General features: G+C 44.2%; 1 protein-coding gene and 1 long non-coding RNA gene across 3 annotated transcripts in view; one reads left to right on the plus strand and one right to left on the minus strand.

The window, feature by feature from the left end:
• VARS2 (valyl-tRNA synthetase 2, mitochondrial) overlaps positions 1-2,046 on the plus strand; it is a 35,999-nt gene extending 33,953 nt beyond the window's left edge. For both annotated transcript variants that reach the window (XM_063291315.1, XM_063291316.1), the window contains exons 28-30: positions 59-240; positions 872-1,006; positions 1,156-2,046. In XM_063291315.1, coding sequence (XP_063147385.1) covers positions 59-240; positions 872-1,006; positions 1,156-1,257 — 419 coding nt within the window. In that variant the 3' untranslated portion in view covers positions 1,258-2,046. The remainder of the gene's footprint in view (positions 1-58; positions 241-871; positions 1,007-1,155) is intronic.
• The window catches only part of LOC134492206 (uncharacterized), a 313,653-nt gene that overhangs the window by 124,560 nt on the left and 170,336 nt on the right, over positions 1-18,757 (minus strand). The window lies entirely within an intron of this gene.

Genomic DNA, 18,757 nt, shown 5'->3' on the forward strand with positions numbered 1-18,757 from the left:
AGAGCCTTGATTTCTTGAAAGTGGAACATAAACGTTAAGTTTTTCTACTTGTCTCCAGTGTATTTGGCTTGCTCAGAAATAGCCCCCTGCGCTGTCTATGAGAAATACCAGGAACCATTGCAGACATTGTGCTTGGCTGGATCTGTGAAGCTTCTCCCCAATTCTGAGGAAACAGAGCCACCTCTGAACTGCCTGGCTGGGAAAGTAAGCCATCATACCAGCATCTACATGGATCTGCAGGTAAGTCACACTTGAGGGTATTACAGGTACCCCTCACTTAACGACCATTCATTTAGCAACGGTCCAAAGTTACGACAGCCTCTGAAAAAGTACATTACGACCTGTACTCACACAACTGTCTCAAACCGTCATACCAACCTCACAGTCACGTGATTGCAGCTTGGGCATTTGGCAGCCAGCTTGTGTATATGTCCAGTTGCAGCGTCCTGCAGTCACGTGATTGTGATTGATGACCTTTTTTGCCAGTTTCCAGCAAAAAACGTACATTGGGGAAGCTGGATTCGCTTAACAACTATCGTAAAAATGGTCGTAAAATCGAGTCCAGTCACATGGTGACTCGCTTAATGACCATACCGCGTAACCAATTTTCCAGTCCCTATTGTGGTTGTTAAGTGAGGACTACCTGTGCTGGGTTCGAGATTCATGGGAAAGACAAAGGTGGTGATTCAAAGTACTGAATAAGGTTTATGGCCCCTTTTCAAGGAACATGTATAGGCCATTGCCACACAGATACAGGTATTTTTCTTGAGCTAATGATAACTGAAGGACTATGGATGGAGAATGGGGTGTTTAGGAGGTGGGTTATCTCTTCCACTCAACCAGGCTTTTCCTGGCTCTTCCCTCATCCCAGGGCTTGGTGGATCCGCACAAGGAACTCCTCAAACTGACGTCTCGACAACAAAAATTAAAGCAGCAGCTGGCAAATCTCACAGAAAGACTTCAGAAGCGAAACCCCTTGAAAGCCAAACTGAGTCAGGAGCAAAAGGTATCAAGAGCTCACTGCCGGGGTTCCTGATTGGTTGGTTCTAGTGGCCCAGCTGATGTTTTGAGAGCATGTCAAAGAGAACAGTTGCCTTGGGGTTATAGCAAGGCATTGCCCACATACTTACTTAGTGTCCTCTTTTTTCCCCATAGATTGCCTTGCTTCGTTCAGAGCTGGGGCACATAGAACAGGCGTTTGCCACCTTTCAGAAAATGGCTAAACTCCAGGATGCTCAACTGACTAAGGAGAACTAGTGGATTTACCCTGTTCCAGATAGCAGAAGTAACCCCAGAGCTGAGCATGCTGAGCATGAGGGCAGATGCTGGAAGGTTTGCGAGAGTTTAGGTGGCACCTTCTGTGATGGAAATCGATCTGTAGCGTCAGCACCCGGGGATTTGGACACTTGGTGTCACCAGCTCAATTGCAGAAGCACCAGTGGACTAACATGCATCAGCAGTCATAGAGTCTCCATGGAAGAGATGTTTTCTTTTGCGTTGCTCAACAGCATCTTTTGCTTCTGACGGAAATGTGGACCATAACAAGAAGTCCATTTTCTTGCTACAAGGGTCATTGTTTGGCCACAACATAGCCAGATTTCGTGGATGCTCAGCAGATTACTGTAAAATCTCAGCCCAGTATAATATACCACCCCTCCCCGCCCCAGAAATATGTCCACATTGAGGGCAAAATGTGTGAACCTGACTGTCCATGGGAGGTACTCACAAGAAATTCACATAATAATGGGAGGCTGAAAAGATACTACAGCCATCATGGAGACATCTGCCATGAACCTTGTTCTCCATATGAATGTATTGCTTGGGATAGATTTTTTGGACAAGGATATGAATATTTGAGATATATCATGGTTTATTGCTCCAGTTCTCTAGTAAAGAGGAAACGGTCATTGTGTTTTCCCCCCTTGGAAAAACTTCCTTTCCATTAGCAGGGATGATCAAAAGGGTAACTTCTTTGGCGTTATTGATTACACAGCTCAGACTGTTTCAATTGGGCTTGAAGTACAAAATCCTATTGTTTGGCATCCTATTAAATCTGTTTTTAACTCTTACTGTTGCGTGTGTGCATGTGTGTGCGTTTTTCTTAATTAAAAAAATGGGGCTAGTCCTCAAAGTTGGAGCCCACAGAGGTCCATCGCTAAACAGCAAAGGAGTTCAGGACCATGGCCAGTTCACTCCAGCAACTGGTCACAGGGCCAACTGGAAAAAAAAGAGAAAAGCAGAGTGACTGGAGGGTTGGCCTAATATAAACACAGGACCTGAGACCTTCCAGATGTTTTACTGCTCTTTGGTCCAAAATAATAGATCTAGGAAGAATGAGACGGTCAGCTTCTGCATCTTGCAATAGGGAGGGGCCTTCAGCAGGTGCTCCCTGCTCTAGGCTGGGAAAGAAGGTTAGAGTTGGTTGTGGTTGTTTCAAATTCAGGTGTGGTTCAATTTTGGGCTCATGGGATCTACATAGTTCTAATTAGAATATTGTGGTTCACCAAGAGCGCTCAGATGCAACACAGTAGCACATGTGGAAGAATCTTTGCTAGGAATTAAATGTTTGAATGTCCAAAACAGGTCCTCAGTGCAGGAATATATGTCCGGTACCAGGAGAAGTTCACAACAGATCTTTCCATGGAAAAATCCATTTCTGGCTGATCTTATCTGGGCTAAGCAGGGTTTGGTCTGGTTAGTACTTGGATGGGAATCCTCAAATCTCAGGACTGTAAGCTAGACTAGGAAATTTTAAAAATGTAGAAAAAGGCCATGGAAATCTACTTTCACACCAATCAGGGTACATGAACCCATCCAGGAAGTCAGAAAATGAAGCTCCACCAGAAGGAGGCTTTATGTTTTAATAGCCTGAGTGCAGATGGAAGTAAAGGGCCAAACCAGGCACAGCTGCAGTGGAGGAGGGATAAGGGAAGAAACCCACACCTGGGGAATGGTCAACACACCACCCGGTGGCCTCCCCAAGAGCAAGGTGGCAGATGCGGCAAGCCCCACCCCTTCTGTACTTGCACATTGCAATACCACGTTCTCCATCTCGGCTGTTTTGTGTCCTTCCTGCAGATACCACTAACAACAGCAACCCCCCTGAAAGGCAGAAACACTCTTGAAAAGATGGGTGTTGGGATGATTGCTGTCATCAGGTGAGGTCAGTAGAGCGTGCTGGTGCTCCTTAGAGATTGCCTTGCATGACCAAGTCTGCCTGACCAATCCAGAGCATGGGAGAGTGATGGCTCAACGGGTATGACCCGAGGGGCCCCAAAGGCTGGCACTCTCAGCAAGTGCTCCCTTCCTGCTCCCCTGCAAGCAAGGGTGGCCCCTGATCCGATGGCCTTCTGGATGATTTGGGTTTTCTGCAGGGCTTTCGGGGACTGATTCCTGAGCCACGTCACTGGTATACAGAACTCTGTTTTTATATATAGTTACAAACTTTGAACTATTTTGTGTGTGTGTATCTCAATTATGAAAATTTAATATAGTAGTATAAACTATCTTCAGCAAAGTATCGTTACCTTGTCGTGGTGCTGGAGCTTGAGCACCTCAATGATGCCATGAGCTAAACCGTGAAAGGCCACCCAAGACGGGAAGGTCATGACAGAGAGGTCAGACCAAATGCGATCCCTGGGGAAGGTAATGGCAACCCACCCCAGTATTCTTGCCATGGAAACTCAGTGGATCAGTACAACCAGAGATATGTCGGTATACCATCGGAAGATGAGACCCCCAGGTCGGAAGATGGTCAAAATGCTACTGGGGAGGAACAGAGGATGAGTTCAACTAGCACCAGACGTGATGACGCAGCTAGCTCAAAGCCGAAAGGATGGCTAGCGGCCGACGGTGCTGGTGGTGAATGGCGAATCTGATGTTCCAAGGATCAACACACCACTGGAACCTGGAATGTAAGACCTATGAGCCAGGGCAAATTGGATGTGGTTATTGGTGAGATGTCAAGATTAAAGATAGACATTCTGGGTGTCAGTGAACTGAAATGGACTGGAATGGGCCACTTCACATCAGATGACCACCAGACCTACTACTGTGGACAAGAGGACCACAGAAGAAATGGAGTAGCCTTCATAATTAATAGTCAAGTGGCTAAAGCAGTGCTTGGATACAATCCAAAAAACGATAGAATGATCTCAGTTCGAATTCAGGGCAAGCCATCTAACTTCACAGTGATCCAAATATACGCCCCAACCACAGATGCTGAAGAAGCTGAAGTAGAGCAGTTCTATGAGGATCTGCAGCACCTACTGGGCAACACGCCTATAAGAGACGTTATTTTCATCATGGGAGACTGGAACGCTAAGGTGGGCAGTCAAATGACACCTGGAATTACAGGTAAGCATGGCCTGGGAGAACAAAACAAAGCAGGACACAGGCTGATAGAATTTTGCCAAGACAACTCACTCTGCGTAACAAACACTCTCTTCCAACAACCTAAGAGATGGCTTTATACATGGACTTCACCAGAGGGACAGCACCGAAATCAGATTGACTACATCCTTTGCAGCCAAAGGTGGCGGACATCTATACAGTCGGTAAAAACAAGACCTGGAGCTCACTGTAGTTCAGATCACGAACTTCTTCTTGCACAATTTAGGATCAGACTAAAGAGATTAGGGAAGACCCACAGATCAGCTAGATATGAGCTCACCAATTTTCCTAAGGAATATGCAGTGGAGATAAAGAATCGATTTAAGGGACTGGACTTAGTAGATAGGGTCCCGGAAGAACTCTGGACAGAAGTTTGCAGCATTGTTCAGGAGGCGGCAACAAAATACATCCCAAAGAAAGAGAAAACCAAGAAGGCAAAATGGCTGTCTGCTGAGACACTAGAAGTAGCCCAAGAAAGAAGGAAAGCAAAAGGCAACAGTGATAGGGGGAGATATGCCCAATTAAATGCAAAATTCCAGAGGTTAGCCAGAAGAGATAAGGAATTATTTTTAAACAAGCAATGCACGGAAGTGGAAGAAGACAATAGAATAGGAAGGACAAGAGACCTCTTCCAGAAAATTAGAAACATTGGAGGTAAATTCCAGGCCAAAATGGGTATGATCAAAAACAAAGATGGCAAGGACCTAACAGAAGAAGAAGAGATCAATAAAAGGTGGCAAGAATATACAGAAGACCTGTATAGGAAGGATAACAATATTGGGGATAGCTTTGACAGTGTGGTCAGGGAGCTGGAGCCAGACATCCTGAAGAGTGAGGTTGAATGGGCCTTAAGAAGCATTGCTAATAACAAGGCAGCAGGAGACAACGGCATCCCAGCTGAACTGTTCAGAATCCTGCGAGATGATGCTGTCAAGGTAATCCATGCTATATGCCAGCAAATTTGGAAAACACAAGAATGGCCATCAGACTGGAAAAAATCAACTTATATCCCCATACCAAAAAAGGGGGACACTAAAGAATGTTCCAACTATCGAACAGTGGCACTCATTTCACATGCCAGTAAGGCAATGCTCAAGATCCTGCAAGGTAGACTTCAGCAATTCATGGAGCGAGAATTGCCAGATGTGCAAGCTGGGTTTAGAAAACGCAGAGGAACTAGGGACCAAATTGCCAATATCCACTGGATAATGGAAAAAGCCAGGGAGTTTCAGAAAAACATCTATTTCTGTTTTATTGACTATTCTAAAGCCTTTGACTGTGTGGACCATAACGAATTGTGGCAAGTTCTTAGTGGTATGGGGATACCAAGTCATCTTGTCTGCCTCCTGAGGAATCTGTATAACGACCAAGTAGCAACAGTAAAAACAGACCACGGAACAACGGACTGGTTTAAGATTGGGCAAGGAGTACGGCAGGGCTGTATACTCTCACCCTACCTATTCAGCTTGTACGCAGAACACATCATGCGACATGCTGGGCTTGAGGAATCCAAGGCCGGAGTTAAAATCGCTGGAAGAAACATTAACAATCTCAGATATGCAGATGATACCACTTTGATGGCTGAAAGCGAAGAGGAACTGAGGAGCGTTATGATGAGGGTGAAAGAAGAAAGTGCAAAAGTTGGCTTGCAGCTAAACCTCACAAAAACCAAGATTATGGCAACCAGCTTGATTGATAACTGGCAAATAGAGGGAGAAAACGTAGAGGCAGTGAAAGACTTTGTATTTCTAGGTGCAAAGATTACTGCAGATGCTGACTGCAGTCAGGAAATCAGAAGACGCTTAATCCTTGGGAGAAGAGCAATGACCAATCTCGATAAAATAGTTAAGAGCAGAGACATCACACTGAGAACAAAGGTCCGCATAGTTAAAGCAATGGTGTTCCCCGTAGTAACATGTGGCTGCGAGAGCTGGACCATAAGGTAGGCTGAGAGAAGGAAGATCGATGCTTTTGAACTGTGGTGTTGGAGGAAAATCCTGAGAGTGCCTTGGACTGCAAGAAGATCAAACCAGTCCATCCTCCAGGAAATAAAGCCAGATTGCTCACTTGAGGGAATGATATTCAAGGCAAAACTGAACTACTTTGGCCACATAATGAGAAGACAGGACACCCTGGAGAAGATGCTGATGCTAGGGAGAGTGGAGGGCAAAAGGAAGAGGGGCCGACCAAGGGCAAGATGGATAGATGATATTCTAGAGGTGATGGATTCGTCCCTGGGGGAGCTGGGGGTGTTGACGACCGACAGGAAGCTCTGGCGTGGGCTGGTCCATGAAGTCACGAAGAGTCGGAAGCGACTAAATGAATAAACAACAAAAAAGTATAAAGTATATAACTTTATAATCTGTGTGCACATGTGACCCTTCAAGTCAGTTTTGACTCCTGGCTGCAGAAATCTGGAAAACCAGATTATAGGATTATGTCATTTTTCCTGTATCTCTTGGCTGCCATCTAGTGGCCCCACCTGCAGTGTTATAGCCCAGATCTGGTAGCTCTAACAAAAAGTTGTTAGTTGCCGTTGGGTTATTTACGACTCATGGCGACCCTGTGTATAACAGAACGAAATGCTGTTCGGTCTTGCGGTGTATGCCAATGTTTGCATCCATTGTTGCAGGAATTGGATCGATCCATCGCACTGAAGGTCTTCCTTTTTTCTGCTGGCCCTCGACTTTACCAAACATGATTTGCTTTTCAAGTGATCAGTCTTTCCTGACAATGTAGACCCTTCATTATTACTCCTTTAGTATTGTAATAGCCTTGTGTGGTGCAGAGTGGTAGGCGGCAGTATTGCAACCGAAACTCCACCCCCACCCCACCCCCGACCTGAGTTCAATCCCAGCAGAAGCTGGATTCTCTCTCGGGTAGCCGGCTCAGGTTGACTCAGCCTTCCATCCTTCTGAGGTTGGTAAAATGAGTACCCAGCTTGCTGGGGAAGGTGACGACTGGGAAAGGCAATGGCAAACCACCCCGCTATAGTCTGCCAAGAAAACATCACAAAAGCGACATTCCCTCAAAGGGTCAGACATGACTTGGTGCTTGCACAGGGGACAGATAGCCACAATTTTGCCAAGGCAGCCAGCAAGAGGCCTGGTTGTCCCCACAGAGAACCCAAAGAGAACTGTCAAAGAACCATTTCCAAGTTGCTGGCTTATTTCCATCCAGTCCAATTTTATTGCTCCATCTTGCAATTTGTCCTTCCCATGGTGAGCTGCTGCCTTGACTGGGGGATCAAATCAGGCTGCGCGATGACTCATCCCTGTCTTCCATTGACCACAAATACCTTGAAATATGCAAGTAAATATGCAGGATGGAGGCAAAAGTTTCCATCCTGGCCGATTGTACAGGATCACTGGGTAGTGACTGTGCACGGGCATAACAAGATCCAGAGATACTCTGAACAAATGGGGCTACCTGGTGGCCTCTGCCCTTTGTGACTGTGGAGACACGCAGACAACACCACCTATGTACACTTGTCCTTTGTGCCCTGATCAACACACATTTGAGGACCTCATGACAGTGCGACAGAACGCAATTAATGTTGCCAGTTTCTGGGCAAGATCTGTTTAACTTCTATATATTTTAACGTCTACATTTTATATTTTAACTTCTATGTTTTACAGTATGCCTTATTTTAATTGTGATGCTTCTGACACGAATAAATAAAAAGCTGGGTAATGAGTGATGCCATCAAAGGCTGCAGTCAATAAAGTTGATGCTTTTTTTAAGGATGTCTGACTCAGTGCATGGCACTACGAGGAATAATACTGCAGGAATCCATGAATGTGATTCCTTTCTCTTCTCTCCAGCCCCTTCCACTTTTCTGGGCACCAGTCAACAGCTTTCTGTGGCTGCTTGGTACTCCTAGTCCTCCGTTTGCAAGAGGCTTTCCCATGACTCTGTGATAACACAACCACACCCATTTACATTTCATATTCCAGAAACCTCCCCCCACCCACTTTTCTTCCAAGCACAACTCACAAGAGTTTCATGGGGGCCATTTAAGGTGAACGTGCTTCACGTCGTGCAAACAGTGATGCTTTGCGTACGATGGCTGCTGGAAACAGTTTTCTATTATGCATAGTTTTTTTTTAAACTTTCATTTCTTACAGACTTCACTGTAATCAGCCTCCTTTAAAAATCCATTGGAGCCCCAAGATGCTTACACGCACCCAACAATGTCTTGTGAATAAGAATAAATTATGGGTGCCTATTTTCCTCCTTGTCCTTTTTTAGCTCCTGCTGGGAAAGATTAGGTAAAGGTAAAGGTTTCCCTTGACATTAAGTCCAGTCGTGTCCGACTCTAGGGGGCAGTGCTCATCTCTGTTTCAAAGCCGAAGAGCCGGCGTTTGTCCGTAGACACTTCCGTGGTCACGTGGCCAGCATGACTACATGGAACGCCGTTACCTGCCCGCCGAAGCGGTACCTATTAAACTACTCACATTTGCATGTTTTCGAACTGCTAGGTTGGCAGGAGCTGGGACTAGCAACAGGAGCTCACCCCATCATGCGGATTCGAACCGCCGACCTTCCGATCGGCAAGCTCAGCAGTTTAACCCACAGCGCCACCGCCTCCCTTGGGAAAGATTACCAGGATATTATAGTTTCCAAGAACTTTTTGTCAAGCTTTAAAAAGTACTACCTCAAACTCACTTGATATTTTATCCAGCAGATCAAACATCGTCACAGAGTCAGAAGGAATCTTGAAGGAAACGTTCTAAATGCCAACTCAATCCTACAAGAACAAATTGTTTTAAAATTTGTTCTTGTGACTAAGGGTTTCATGAAGCTAAAAGCTTCAAGATAAGTGAGGCCACTCACACAAGAAGCTGGGCTGAGGGGTTTTTTGGGTGGTTCTTTGTTTATAGCTGGGTTTAGGTTACAACTTTCATGTCCATTCCCACTTCAAAATAGTGGGAAATTGTCCTCAGGTCAAAATAGTGGGAAATTGTCCTCAGATAGCCACAAGAAGAGGATGTGGGGGCTACTGGTAGCTTGGCAGCTATATTATCCTAGTCAGATATATGAATTTGACCTATATAAATGCACACACCTCTTTTTAAGTCTTCCACCTTAGCTTCTGTCTCCCAGGCTTTTGGTACGGAGACCCACCACCACCACCACCACCATCATTCAGCAGAAGACGAGAATAACCAACCTCTTCTGTATATGGAATTCAACCCAGAGATGACATTACTTACTTATTCAGCCCCATTCAATATAATGGGATGCCTTTCTGCAGGCTGATGCAAAAAGCTGAACTGTAAATCAGTCTCCTGTTGAAATACATGCATTTATGGAAGTGTTTTCTTAAGCAGAATCTCATTCTTATGCTCTTTCCACTGTTTCTCTTTGCATGTCCATTTTGTTCACTACTTTGTGCAACGTTGTAACGGCATCAACAGTTAACACCTTTGAGGAATGAACTGATCATTCATTGGCAAGAAAATTGATAATTTTCTTGCCAAAATCTGGGTGATCGCTCAGAACGGGTTCAACAGTTTAGGGTTACGTTTCAAATCCACACACACGCAAGTGGGCAAAATGTTCTTAGCTCTTTCCGCCCATTTGGTCCTCGAAGATTCAGATGGTCTCTGGATTGACATATTTTATAGCAAGAAGGAGCAGGAAGGAGAGTGGGAAAGGCACAATAAAAATCTGGACAAAACTGGTTTGCAAAGATGTTTGCCCAGTTGGAAGTGAGGAAGAGAAAGCTCAGCTCTGATGACATTTTATTGCATATTACCAGCTTTATATTTCTCACCGTATGTCAGCTCCTGGCAGGCTGTCATATCACTAGGCAAGACGTGTCTCTTTATCTAATGGACGCCCGCTTTGGTGTCAGGGGAAACCAGAGAATCTCCTTTCTATAAAACTGTCTAATCTGGTCCCTGGAAGGCCTGCCAAGGACCAGTGCTGGAGGCAGTGGAAGAGACCTATCATGGCGCACTTCCCAGCTGCTTTTAGCCAGCTGCTTTTCACAATGGTCCTGTGTCTTGCAAAAGCAGGTAAGAAATAATTGGCATACACCTTAATCGCACACGCATGTTTTCTTTGACGTTGTTTTCATTATGTGCAATAGGTGAAGCCTATTGTATGTGTATTTGGCATACTGAACCATGCTGGAATAAGATGGCGATGCTCTTTGCCCGAGAGAGGGGAGAAACTAAGATTTCTTTAAATCAACAGTCAATGGTCAAAGGTGGGCCTTTTCACTCAGAATGTGGGTCAGGCTGGCTCAAGCAACATTGTGAGGGTACCATTAAAAAGGGAAGAATGTCCTTGCCATTCACAACTCCTGGTGACTTCTAGCCTAGCCCACCCTCTAGGGCTTGCAGGAAGTCTCCCACCCAAACAGTAACCAGGGCTGATGCTGCTTAGCTTCTGAGACCAGCCCATTATAATGCTTAAGATGATTTTCTTCCTTTCTGCGTTGCCTGAGATTATTTTTAGCCTTGAATGAGCTGTCTCCCTCCCTCCCTTCCTAAACTTAATTTTAAAAATAATAAATCTTGAACTATAAATATCTTTTTTTTGGTGGCCTCTTTTAAATCCAACCTTCCTGCTAGCCTTCTTTCTATATATCAGACCATCATATTTTTCCAGTATTCTCCTTCTCCCCATTCAAGTACCATTTTGTTTGACTTTGAACTGATTTGAGATATACAGGCAGCCACATGAAGCTGCAAGTACTGTATGTAGTCATTCAGGATACACTTTGGAGCTCAAGAAGAATTCAGCCAGAACTGGTCTCCCCCTTAAAAGTTGGCCCAGCCATACATTAAACCGAGCGAGGCCACTGCCTCAGGTGGCAAATGGTGATGGAGCTGTGGCAGCATCCCCAGCCATGCAGCTCTGCAAAATAGCTTGGTGCCTCTCTCTGAGAGTGGAGGACCAGCTGCTTCTTGGCCAGCCAGCTTCTGCATGGAGAAGGGAGGTGAAGCTGAGCTGGTGCCGATCTACTTCTCTGTCTATAAGCTGAGCCTATATTATGCTTCTTCATGCAGATTTCCAGTCTTTCATATAGCACAGGAAGCTATTAATGCAAGACAAACAACACTGATGACGAGGTTAAACGCAACAATAAGTCTGTTTGTAAGAGCAGGACTGGATGGGGGGAGAGGTGTCAGACTCAAGACTTAGATTGGGAGTTCAGCAAAGAAATATATAAAATATAACAGTTCTTATATGGAGGGGAGTTCAGTATCCTTCCTCTGGCAGAGCTGGAGTGGTGATGGAACCCACAGCAAAAACTCAATTAATTAATAATAATTTGTTAAACCCATATGCCGCCCAACTCCCAATGTCTCTGGGTGGCTCAAAATATGAAAAATATAAACCAGCCTGTGAGATGTGAGGCATCTCCCCATTTTTGTGGTTGGGTTATAGTTCTGCCCTGTCCTTACAGGATGGCTGGCTGGCTGGATAGATAGATGGATGGATGGATGGAAATAGAGACAGATAGATGATAGATAGAGATATAGGTAGGAAGCTAGGAAGGTAGGGATAGATGACAGATGAGAGAGAGAGAGATTTCTCTGTCATTTCCAGCACCTACAAAATTCAGGAACATTGATGAAATAAAGACAACTCACTGATATCATTAGTGAAACATCCACTTAGAATGGCACCCACTAACTCTAGAGGGTAGACAGCCATATTCTCTATGAAAGTTATTTCCTGATAAAGACATAGGTGCTCCACATTGTCATTCTGGCAATTGTATTTCCCATTCCAGTCTTTGGAGAGGTCAAAACTGGGAGTGTTGCAAGCTCAAATGGAATCTTGACTGTTGAAATAAGGATACATTTTATCCTTCTTCAAGGAATTTCCCATGATCAGGAAACATTCACTTCTATAGAACCTCCTGAGGATGTGACCTGTATTGAAACCACCGCTGGAGAAGATTTCTCCCCAAACCCTAAAGATAGGACCACCCATCCCATGGCAACTGATTCTGGACGTGCCACTCCTCACCTTGAAGATTCTGCTGTTAATACTCAAGGTATCTGATTGTTAAATCGATCATCCCATCACACCTTCAAGGTGGAATTACAGTGGATTCTCCAACCTGTAGTTGTGCTAGTAAAGCAGATACACTGGAAAAATACATCTGAGATATTTGTATAGAAGAATTTGCATACAGAAGAAAGTGCCTAACTCTTTCAGTGCTCTTTTCAAGCCACGGTGACAATAATCTTGGAGCCTGGCTCTGGGGAAAAATCTTAAATTAATTTGGGCAGCCACTGAAAAATTAAGCTTCCCCAGCTATTAATTCTTCAGTTCCAAGTTTTCCCCTCCGCAAGCTTTACAAGGCAACCACAATTTTTATATTCCTGTGTCTTTGGAGTTCTACCATAGGGTAAAGTTCAGTCCTATTTGTTGAGAATTGGGAGGGAAATCTTATAATACAAACATATCAACTTTTCATATCCTCTTGGGAAGCATGGCCCTCCCTCTCAGCTGGCTTGATTTGTCCTTAGAATATCAGCATATACTGTAGCCAAATCTACTAAGATCCTGCATCATAACTAAGGATCTTAGATGATCAGGATAAATAATCCAGTAATTAACTCTGGAAGGAGAAGCAATTATTATTTGGAAGAGGGAGTGTGTGCATAAAGAACAGCAGAAGTTTAGTAACCAAACCTCAACCACCACATTGTAGGAGGAGAGCTGTGTTAGTGTATGCTAGCAAAAAATCAGAAGGCATCAGGTAGCACCTTTTCCGACTAAGAAATGTTATTGAAAGCTATAAGCTTTTATGAGCTGATAAAATTTATCAGTCAGCAAATTAGACTCCTGATTTTTTTAGTTACAGTTTAGTTAATCATGATTAAACATACCATGGCTTGGTGCAATAGCTGAGCTGAGTGGATATTTCCACTTCCTGCAACTGAAATAAAGTCAGTAGACCACTAAATGCAGCCGTGAAAATCACTGTGGCTGCTTCCTAAGCATCTAGACCAGCCTTTCTCATCATTTTAACCCTGGAAATATTTTTCAGGCCTTGGGGAACCCCTGCACATTCAGGCTAAAATATAGGCCAGAAGTTACACAATTATTACTGTATATTCATTTCGTGGGTAGGCCGGTATATATGCACTAACAGTGTTCTTAAACTGAAAATAAAGAATGAAACTTACCTCTTTAAAGTGAAGTTGCCTGAACTGGAAATAATTTTTTACATAAATTGTGATCTCTCAGGGAACCCTGAGCGGCCTCTCGCAGAACCCTAAGGTGCCACAGAACCCTGGTTGAGAAATCTGCTCCAGATGGTTCATGGACTGAACATGAGTCCCCTGAACCGAATATATTCTTCTGTCCTGTCATTTTCAGGAAACATTCGCCCTTGTGATCCGGACTGTGAAGACTTCCCCCCTTGGGCTACACTCTTCCTGTGCTTGGCAACAGCTTTCTTTGTTTTCCTGCTGAGCGGCCTCCTATTCTGGGTGAGTTTCAGAAGGGTAGGGCTGTAAAGTCCCCCAAGTCAAAGAAATATTGAGCGTGGTCTCAGGGCCTGCAATCTTGATGCCTAAGAGATGGGGATCTGATAGGCCTATGGGAAAAGGCAGGATTCTGGAATTTGGCTCACCAGGGCTGTCTCCTGACATAACCCAAGAAACAAGCACTGGGCACAGAGTTATTCCAAGCAAGAACTTCCCCCTGCACTGCAAACTGGGACAGGATTGGATATGCTGTGGAACAAGAGCCGGAGCAGAGGTAAAAGCCATGAACTTCTATGAACATCTCACAAAATTCTGTCTGGAAGTTGGGACAGTGCAATCCCAACATATCTGGAAGTTCCCAGATTGTGAACGGGTACCCTGACTCCCTAAATTATCCCCTTAAATATTTTTCCTTTCTCCTTTTTTTCTCAGATTCCCTACTGCATTCACATCAGGCAACCCTCTGCCATGTCGTGTAGTTCATCCCCTCGATGCTCCATATAGAGGGATGGTTCTCTGAAATTCCAGAATTGTCTCTAGAGATGATTTTTCTCACGGATTCATCGGGGTTTGCTTTGTTCTGGCTGTTTGTCTTCGGCCATCTAATTGCCAGGCTAAGGCATGGGGTGTTCATCAAACTTGGCAGTATCACCTATTTTGCCTCAGGTCTCCAGAAACACTGCAGAATTCTTTCATCTTATCAGCTGTCTTTCCGTTTCTAAATAAAATATTTGACCACTGTACTGAAGCCAATTTAGTGGCCTGCCAGAACCACTGAAATAGAGCAGAGCTTATAACACAGCTGAGAAGCTGGCACAGAAAAAGAATATTATCTTAAAATAGCTTTAATGAGCATGCCAGAGAAATACAGGTTATTAATCTTACACATTCAGCTCTCCCAAGCATAAAGAATTACACGCTTAGACAGATTAGGTTGAGATAAGTAAAAAAGAGTTTTACTGACTTTATTGTTGCTTCTGTTACATCCATCTTGGTGGAAAAGATGAAGTTCTTTTGCTCTTCTTTTCTTTCTAAATACTTAGTTTGCCCTAAACCCTCAGTCCTCTTTGCTGCCAAGGGCTGTGTGGAAGAAAGGGGCAGAATCCTTCATCAAGGCTCAAGCGCATGGCCCTGATGAACGGAGAGCAGAGCAGCATGCTTGCTTCTCCCTGGGTGGAAGAAGGAAGAAGAGAGAGAGAGGAAGTGGGAGTGGCAACAAAAAGCTTCCTCAGAGTTGCATTGTGGGACAACTCAATTTACATGCTAATTCACATGCTAATGAGGCATGCTGGATTTGCCAGGACTTCCAACATGGACTTCCTGCTAAACGGTAACTACTTCATGGGGACAGCAAGCAATAAATGAAAAGTCAAAAATTACTTAACTGGGACCCCTTTGCTGATGCAGTGGGATAACTTTAGCAACAATATGGAAATAAAATTCCTGCTGTCTTTATCTGCAAGTAATAAAGCTGTATACCACTGGGTTAAAACTGCAAGTAATTCCAGTGGTGAAATATTGTGATAGCCCATAATGGAAGAGGTTCCGTACTGAAGTTCCAGATCACTACAACAAGGACACGAATAACCTGGAGGATTCAGATGTACCCTGAAATATTTTTAATTAGGTCACCTCTCCCATTTCAGAACTTTCATATAACGTTCTGTCAGGGGTGCTTTGACCAGAAAACTTTCTCGAACTGAATGCTGATCCCTCGGGAAGAAGGTTATCACTGTTACACTAATACATAACTAAAATGGCTTGCATAGCGCCTTTCACAGATGAAACTACCTTCAAGGGTGGGAATATTCATGGTGGTCCTTTATACTGTAGAGGTTCCTTCATTGCTGATGGCCAGGTCACTAGCAGGAAGGAAGGGAGGGAGGAGATGGAGAAGGAAGGAAGGAAGGAAGGAAGGAAGGGAGGGAGGGAGGGAGGGAGGAAGGAAGGAAGGAAGGAAGGAAGGGAGGAGATGGAGAAGGAAGGAAGGAAGGAAGGAAGGAAGGAAGGAAGGGAGGAAGGAAGGAAGGAAGAGAGGAGATGGAGAAGGGAGGGAGGGAGGGAGGAAGGAGATGGAGAAGGAAGGAAGGAAGGAAGGAAGGAAGGAAGGAAGGAAGGAAGGAAGGGAGGAGATGGAGAAGGAAGGAAGGAAGGAAGGAAGGAAGGAAGGAAGGAATTTGCAAAGGGAATATTTAATCCAGAAGGTATGAGCATCATTACAGGTAGGTCTCAGTTAGTGTGGTTAATGAATCAATGAAATAATGTAACGAAAAGGTTACATTATTTGAATTCGCACTATTCAAAGTGATATTTAATGATAACCGCCCAGAGTCCCTCTTTTGGGGGAGATGGGCAGTGATGAAATTTGATAAATAAATAAATAATATTTCTATTTAAAAACGTAGTAATTGGTTCCAGCTCGATGGAAATAGGCAGTGAATTTTTTAAACCTTAATTTTTTACATCCCCACCTTGCTCTGTTTGATTACATTCTTTGCAGCTGTCTACCACATTGGGCTGTCTACCAGAACAGAATAGCTTGATGGAAACACGTATATGTATGAACCTGAACCTGCTAGTTCCCACCCTGTAAAACACCCAGCTGCAGCACAAGATGTACAACCGTGAAGAGAATCAACAAAACACTTCATTATGTCACAATTGACTATGGTCCACTAAACACTGCTAATGAGGACAGACTCACAACTAACGTGCAAAGGAAATGTAAACATGTAAGGATGTTTTAAGGGTTGAAAGCCTTCAATTAATTTGTTCCCCTGCATCAGTGTTGAACACAACATGTTTGTGAGTAGAACCAAAGGCATTAAGTAGATAGAGAGGCAGGCTCTTAAGATCTAAAAGTACAAGTAAAGGAAGCTACAAGCTTTGACATAAAGCCTGCATCTCTGAGTTTTTGTCCTCATGACGCAAGGAAAGGCTGCCCAGAGTCTCCCTTTTTGGGGTGAGATGGGCGGTAATAGAAATTTGAATAATAAATAAATAAATAAAATAAAAGGAGAAGAAGGAAGGAAGGTTTTTTCCGATAGCAAGCTGAAAAGTAATGAGTGTACCTATTAGTATGGGAAAGCAGAGTAGTTATAATGAGATGCTTACTGTCACCACTCTTCATGTAAGGCCCCTAGTGGTCAACAAGATAAAAGACGTGAAGATTAGATGCCTCAGGACCTGCATCTCCAACAAAAGACGTCTCTTAAGCTGGTAAAAAAATGCTGAAGATCTCATAGAAAACGTTATCAGCTTGCGAGGTCACATTGATTAGCATAAGCTGCATGGATGTGCTGGGCTGAGGGGATACAGTCACAGAGGATCATATACAGGTAGAGAGGAAGGATTTTTTAAATAGTGTGTACGGATGCGATGGAACGTGAGGGTGACCTTGGAAGACGGGGAGAAGAGATGCTGCCTAGGGAATGATCAGATAAATGAGAAAGGAGTCCATGACAGAGTAATGGCCAAAGGAAGAAACTTAGGAAGGTCCCACTCCAACACTCAGGTGGTAAATAGGGAGGGCAGGAGACCTGGACTTTCAGACTTGCAAGATTCTGTTAATATAGCCTTATAATAAAGGAGAATTAGTTCATCTTGTGGTTCCTGTCTGGTTTACCTGGGAGGGCTGACAAGGGGTGAATAAACGCCCCATCTCCTCTCTTCCTTTCCTGATGGTTTAAACTACTCCCTTGCCTGGAGCTGCCAGACTGCAAGCCAGAGAACTTGCAAACACCTGCAGCAGGCAAGACAGCTGCTGTCCTCCTCCTCTTCAGCCCAGTGCCCAGTGATCCATTGGCTTCCCAGTTTGTGTCTCAACTGGAACAGGGACCACTTCCAGGCAAGCAGGGAAGGGACAGAGGACAGAGCCAGGGAGGGAAGGGCAAAGAAGCTGTGGCTGATTAAATGGCCCATGGGGAACACTGGGTAGTGCTCCTCTCAACTAATGAGCCATGCCTCTGCCATCCTTAGAACGGTCACATCAGCAGTTGCAATTTCCTTTTACGTTGTTCCTCTTAGGAGACAGAGCAATAAAACAGAGAGAGGCTGAAAAACCACGCAAATGCAGGAGACAGGCCTATATAGATAGGATTGAAAAAATGACCATGTCACAGTTAAAAGCTGGATTTAACTGGGGATTTCACAGATCTAGAAAGCTGGAAGGTAATGGTTTTTTGCTCAAATGATTTTGGATGGAAATAGGAAATCCAATACATTTCAGTTGTATGCATCCTGTATCTCATTTTTCCCTTGATTTTAAGCCCATTAAAAGGCTGAAACTAATCTGAAAACTACAGAGACTAATATCTTAATTCGCAGTATTACTAATTAGGTATTGTTTGCTTGCCTCTGGCTGAACTGGATTTGTAATTGAAGCAAAGAAGAGCCAGGAATTTATGCCTCCTGGGGGGGAAATTTTTACATTATAAAAATTCTGAGACTACAGTTTCTCTATCTGTTGCCCTACATTATATACAGCTTCAATTACCCTAATGAACTGGTCTAATTTTCTTTAAAATAAAGCTACAATATCTGGGTTGTGAAAGTCTAGACCAGTGTTTCTCAACCTCATCACCTTTAAGATGCGTGGACTTCAACTCCCAGAATTGCCCAGCCAGACATGCCTCCAGCCAGTCATGCCCCCAGCCAGTCATGCTGGCTGGGGAGTTCTGGGAGTTGAAGTCCACACACCTTAAAGGTGATGAGGTTGAGAAACACTGGTCTAGACCACGAGATAGCAGCAAAGAGTTTTCTGTGTCTCTCTGCTGCCATCTAGTTGTTTGTTGTTTATTCGTTCAGTTGCTTCCGACTCTTTGTGACTTCATGGACCAGCCCACGCCAGAGCTTCCTGTCGGTCGTCAACACCCCCAGCTCCCCCAGGGACGAGTCCGTCA

Source organism: Candoia aspera, chromosome 2 (assembly GCF_035149785.1).
Source record: "Candoia aspera isolate rCanAsp1 chromosome 2, rCanAsp1.hap2, whole genome shotgun sequence".
Classification (NCBI taxonomy): domain Eukaryota; kingdom Metazoa; phylum Chordata; class Lepidosauria; order Squamata; family Boidae; genus Candoia; species Candoia aspera.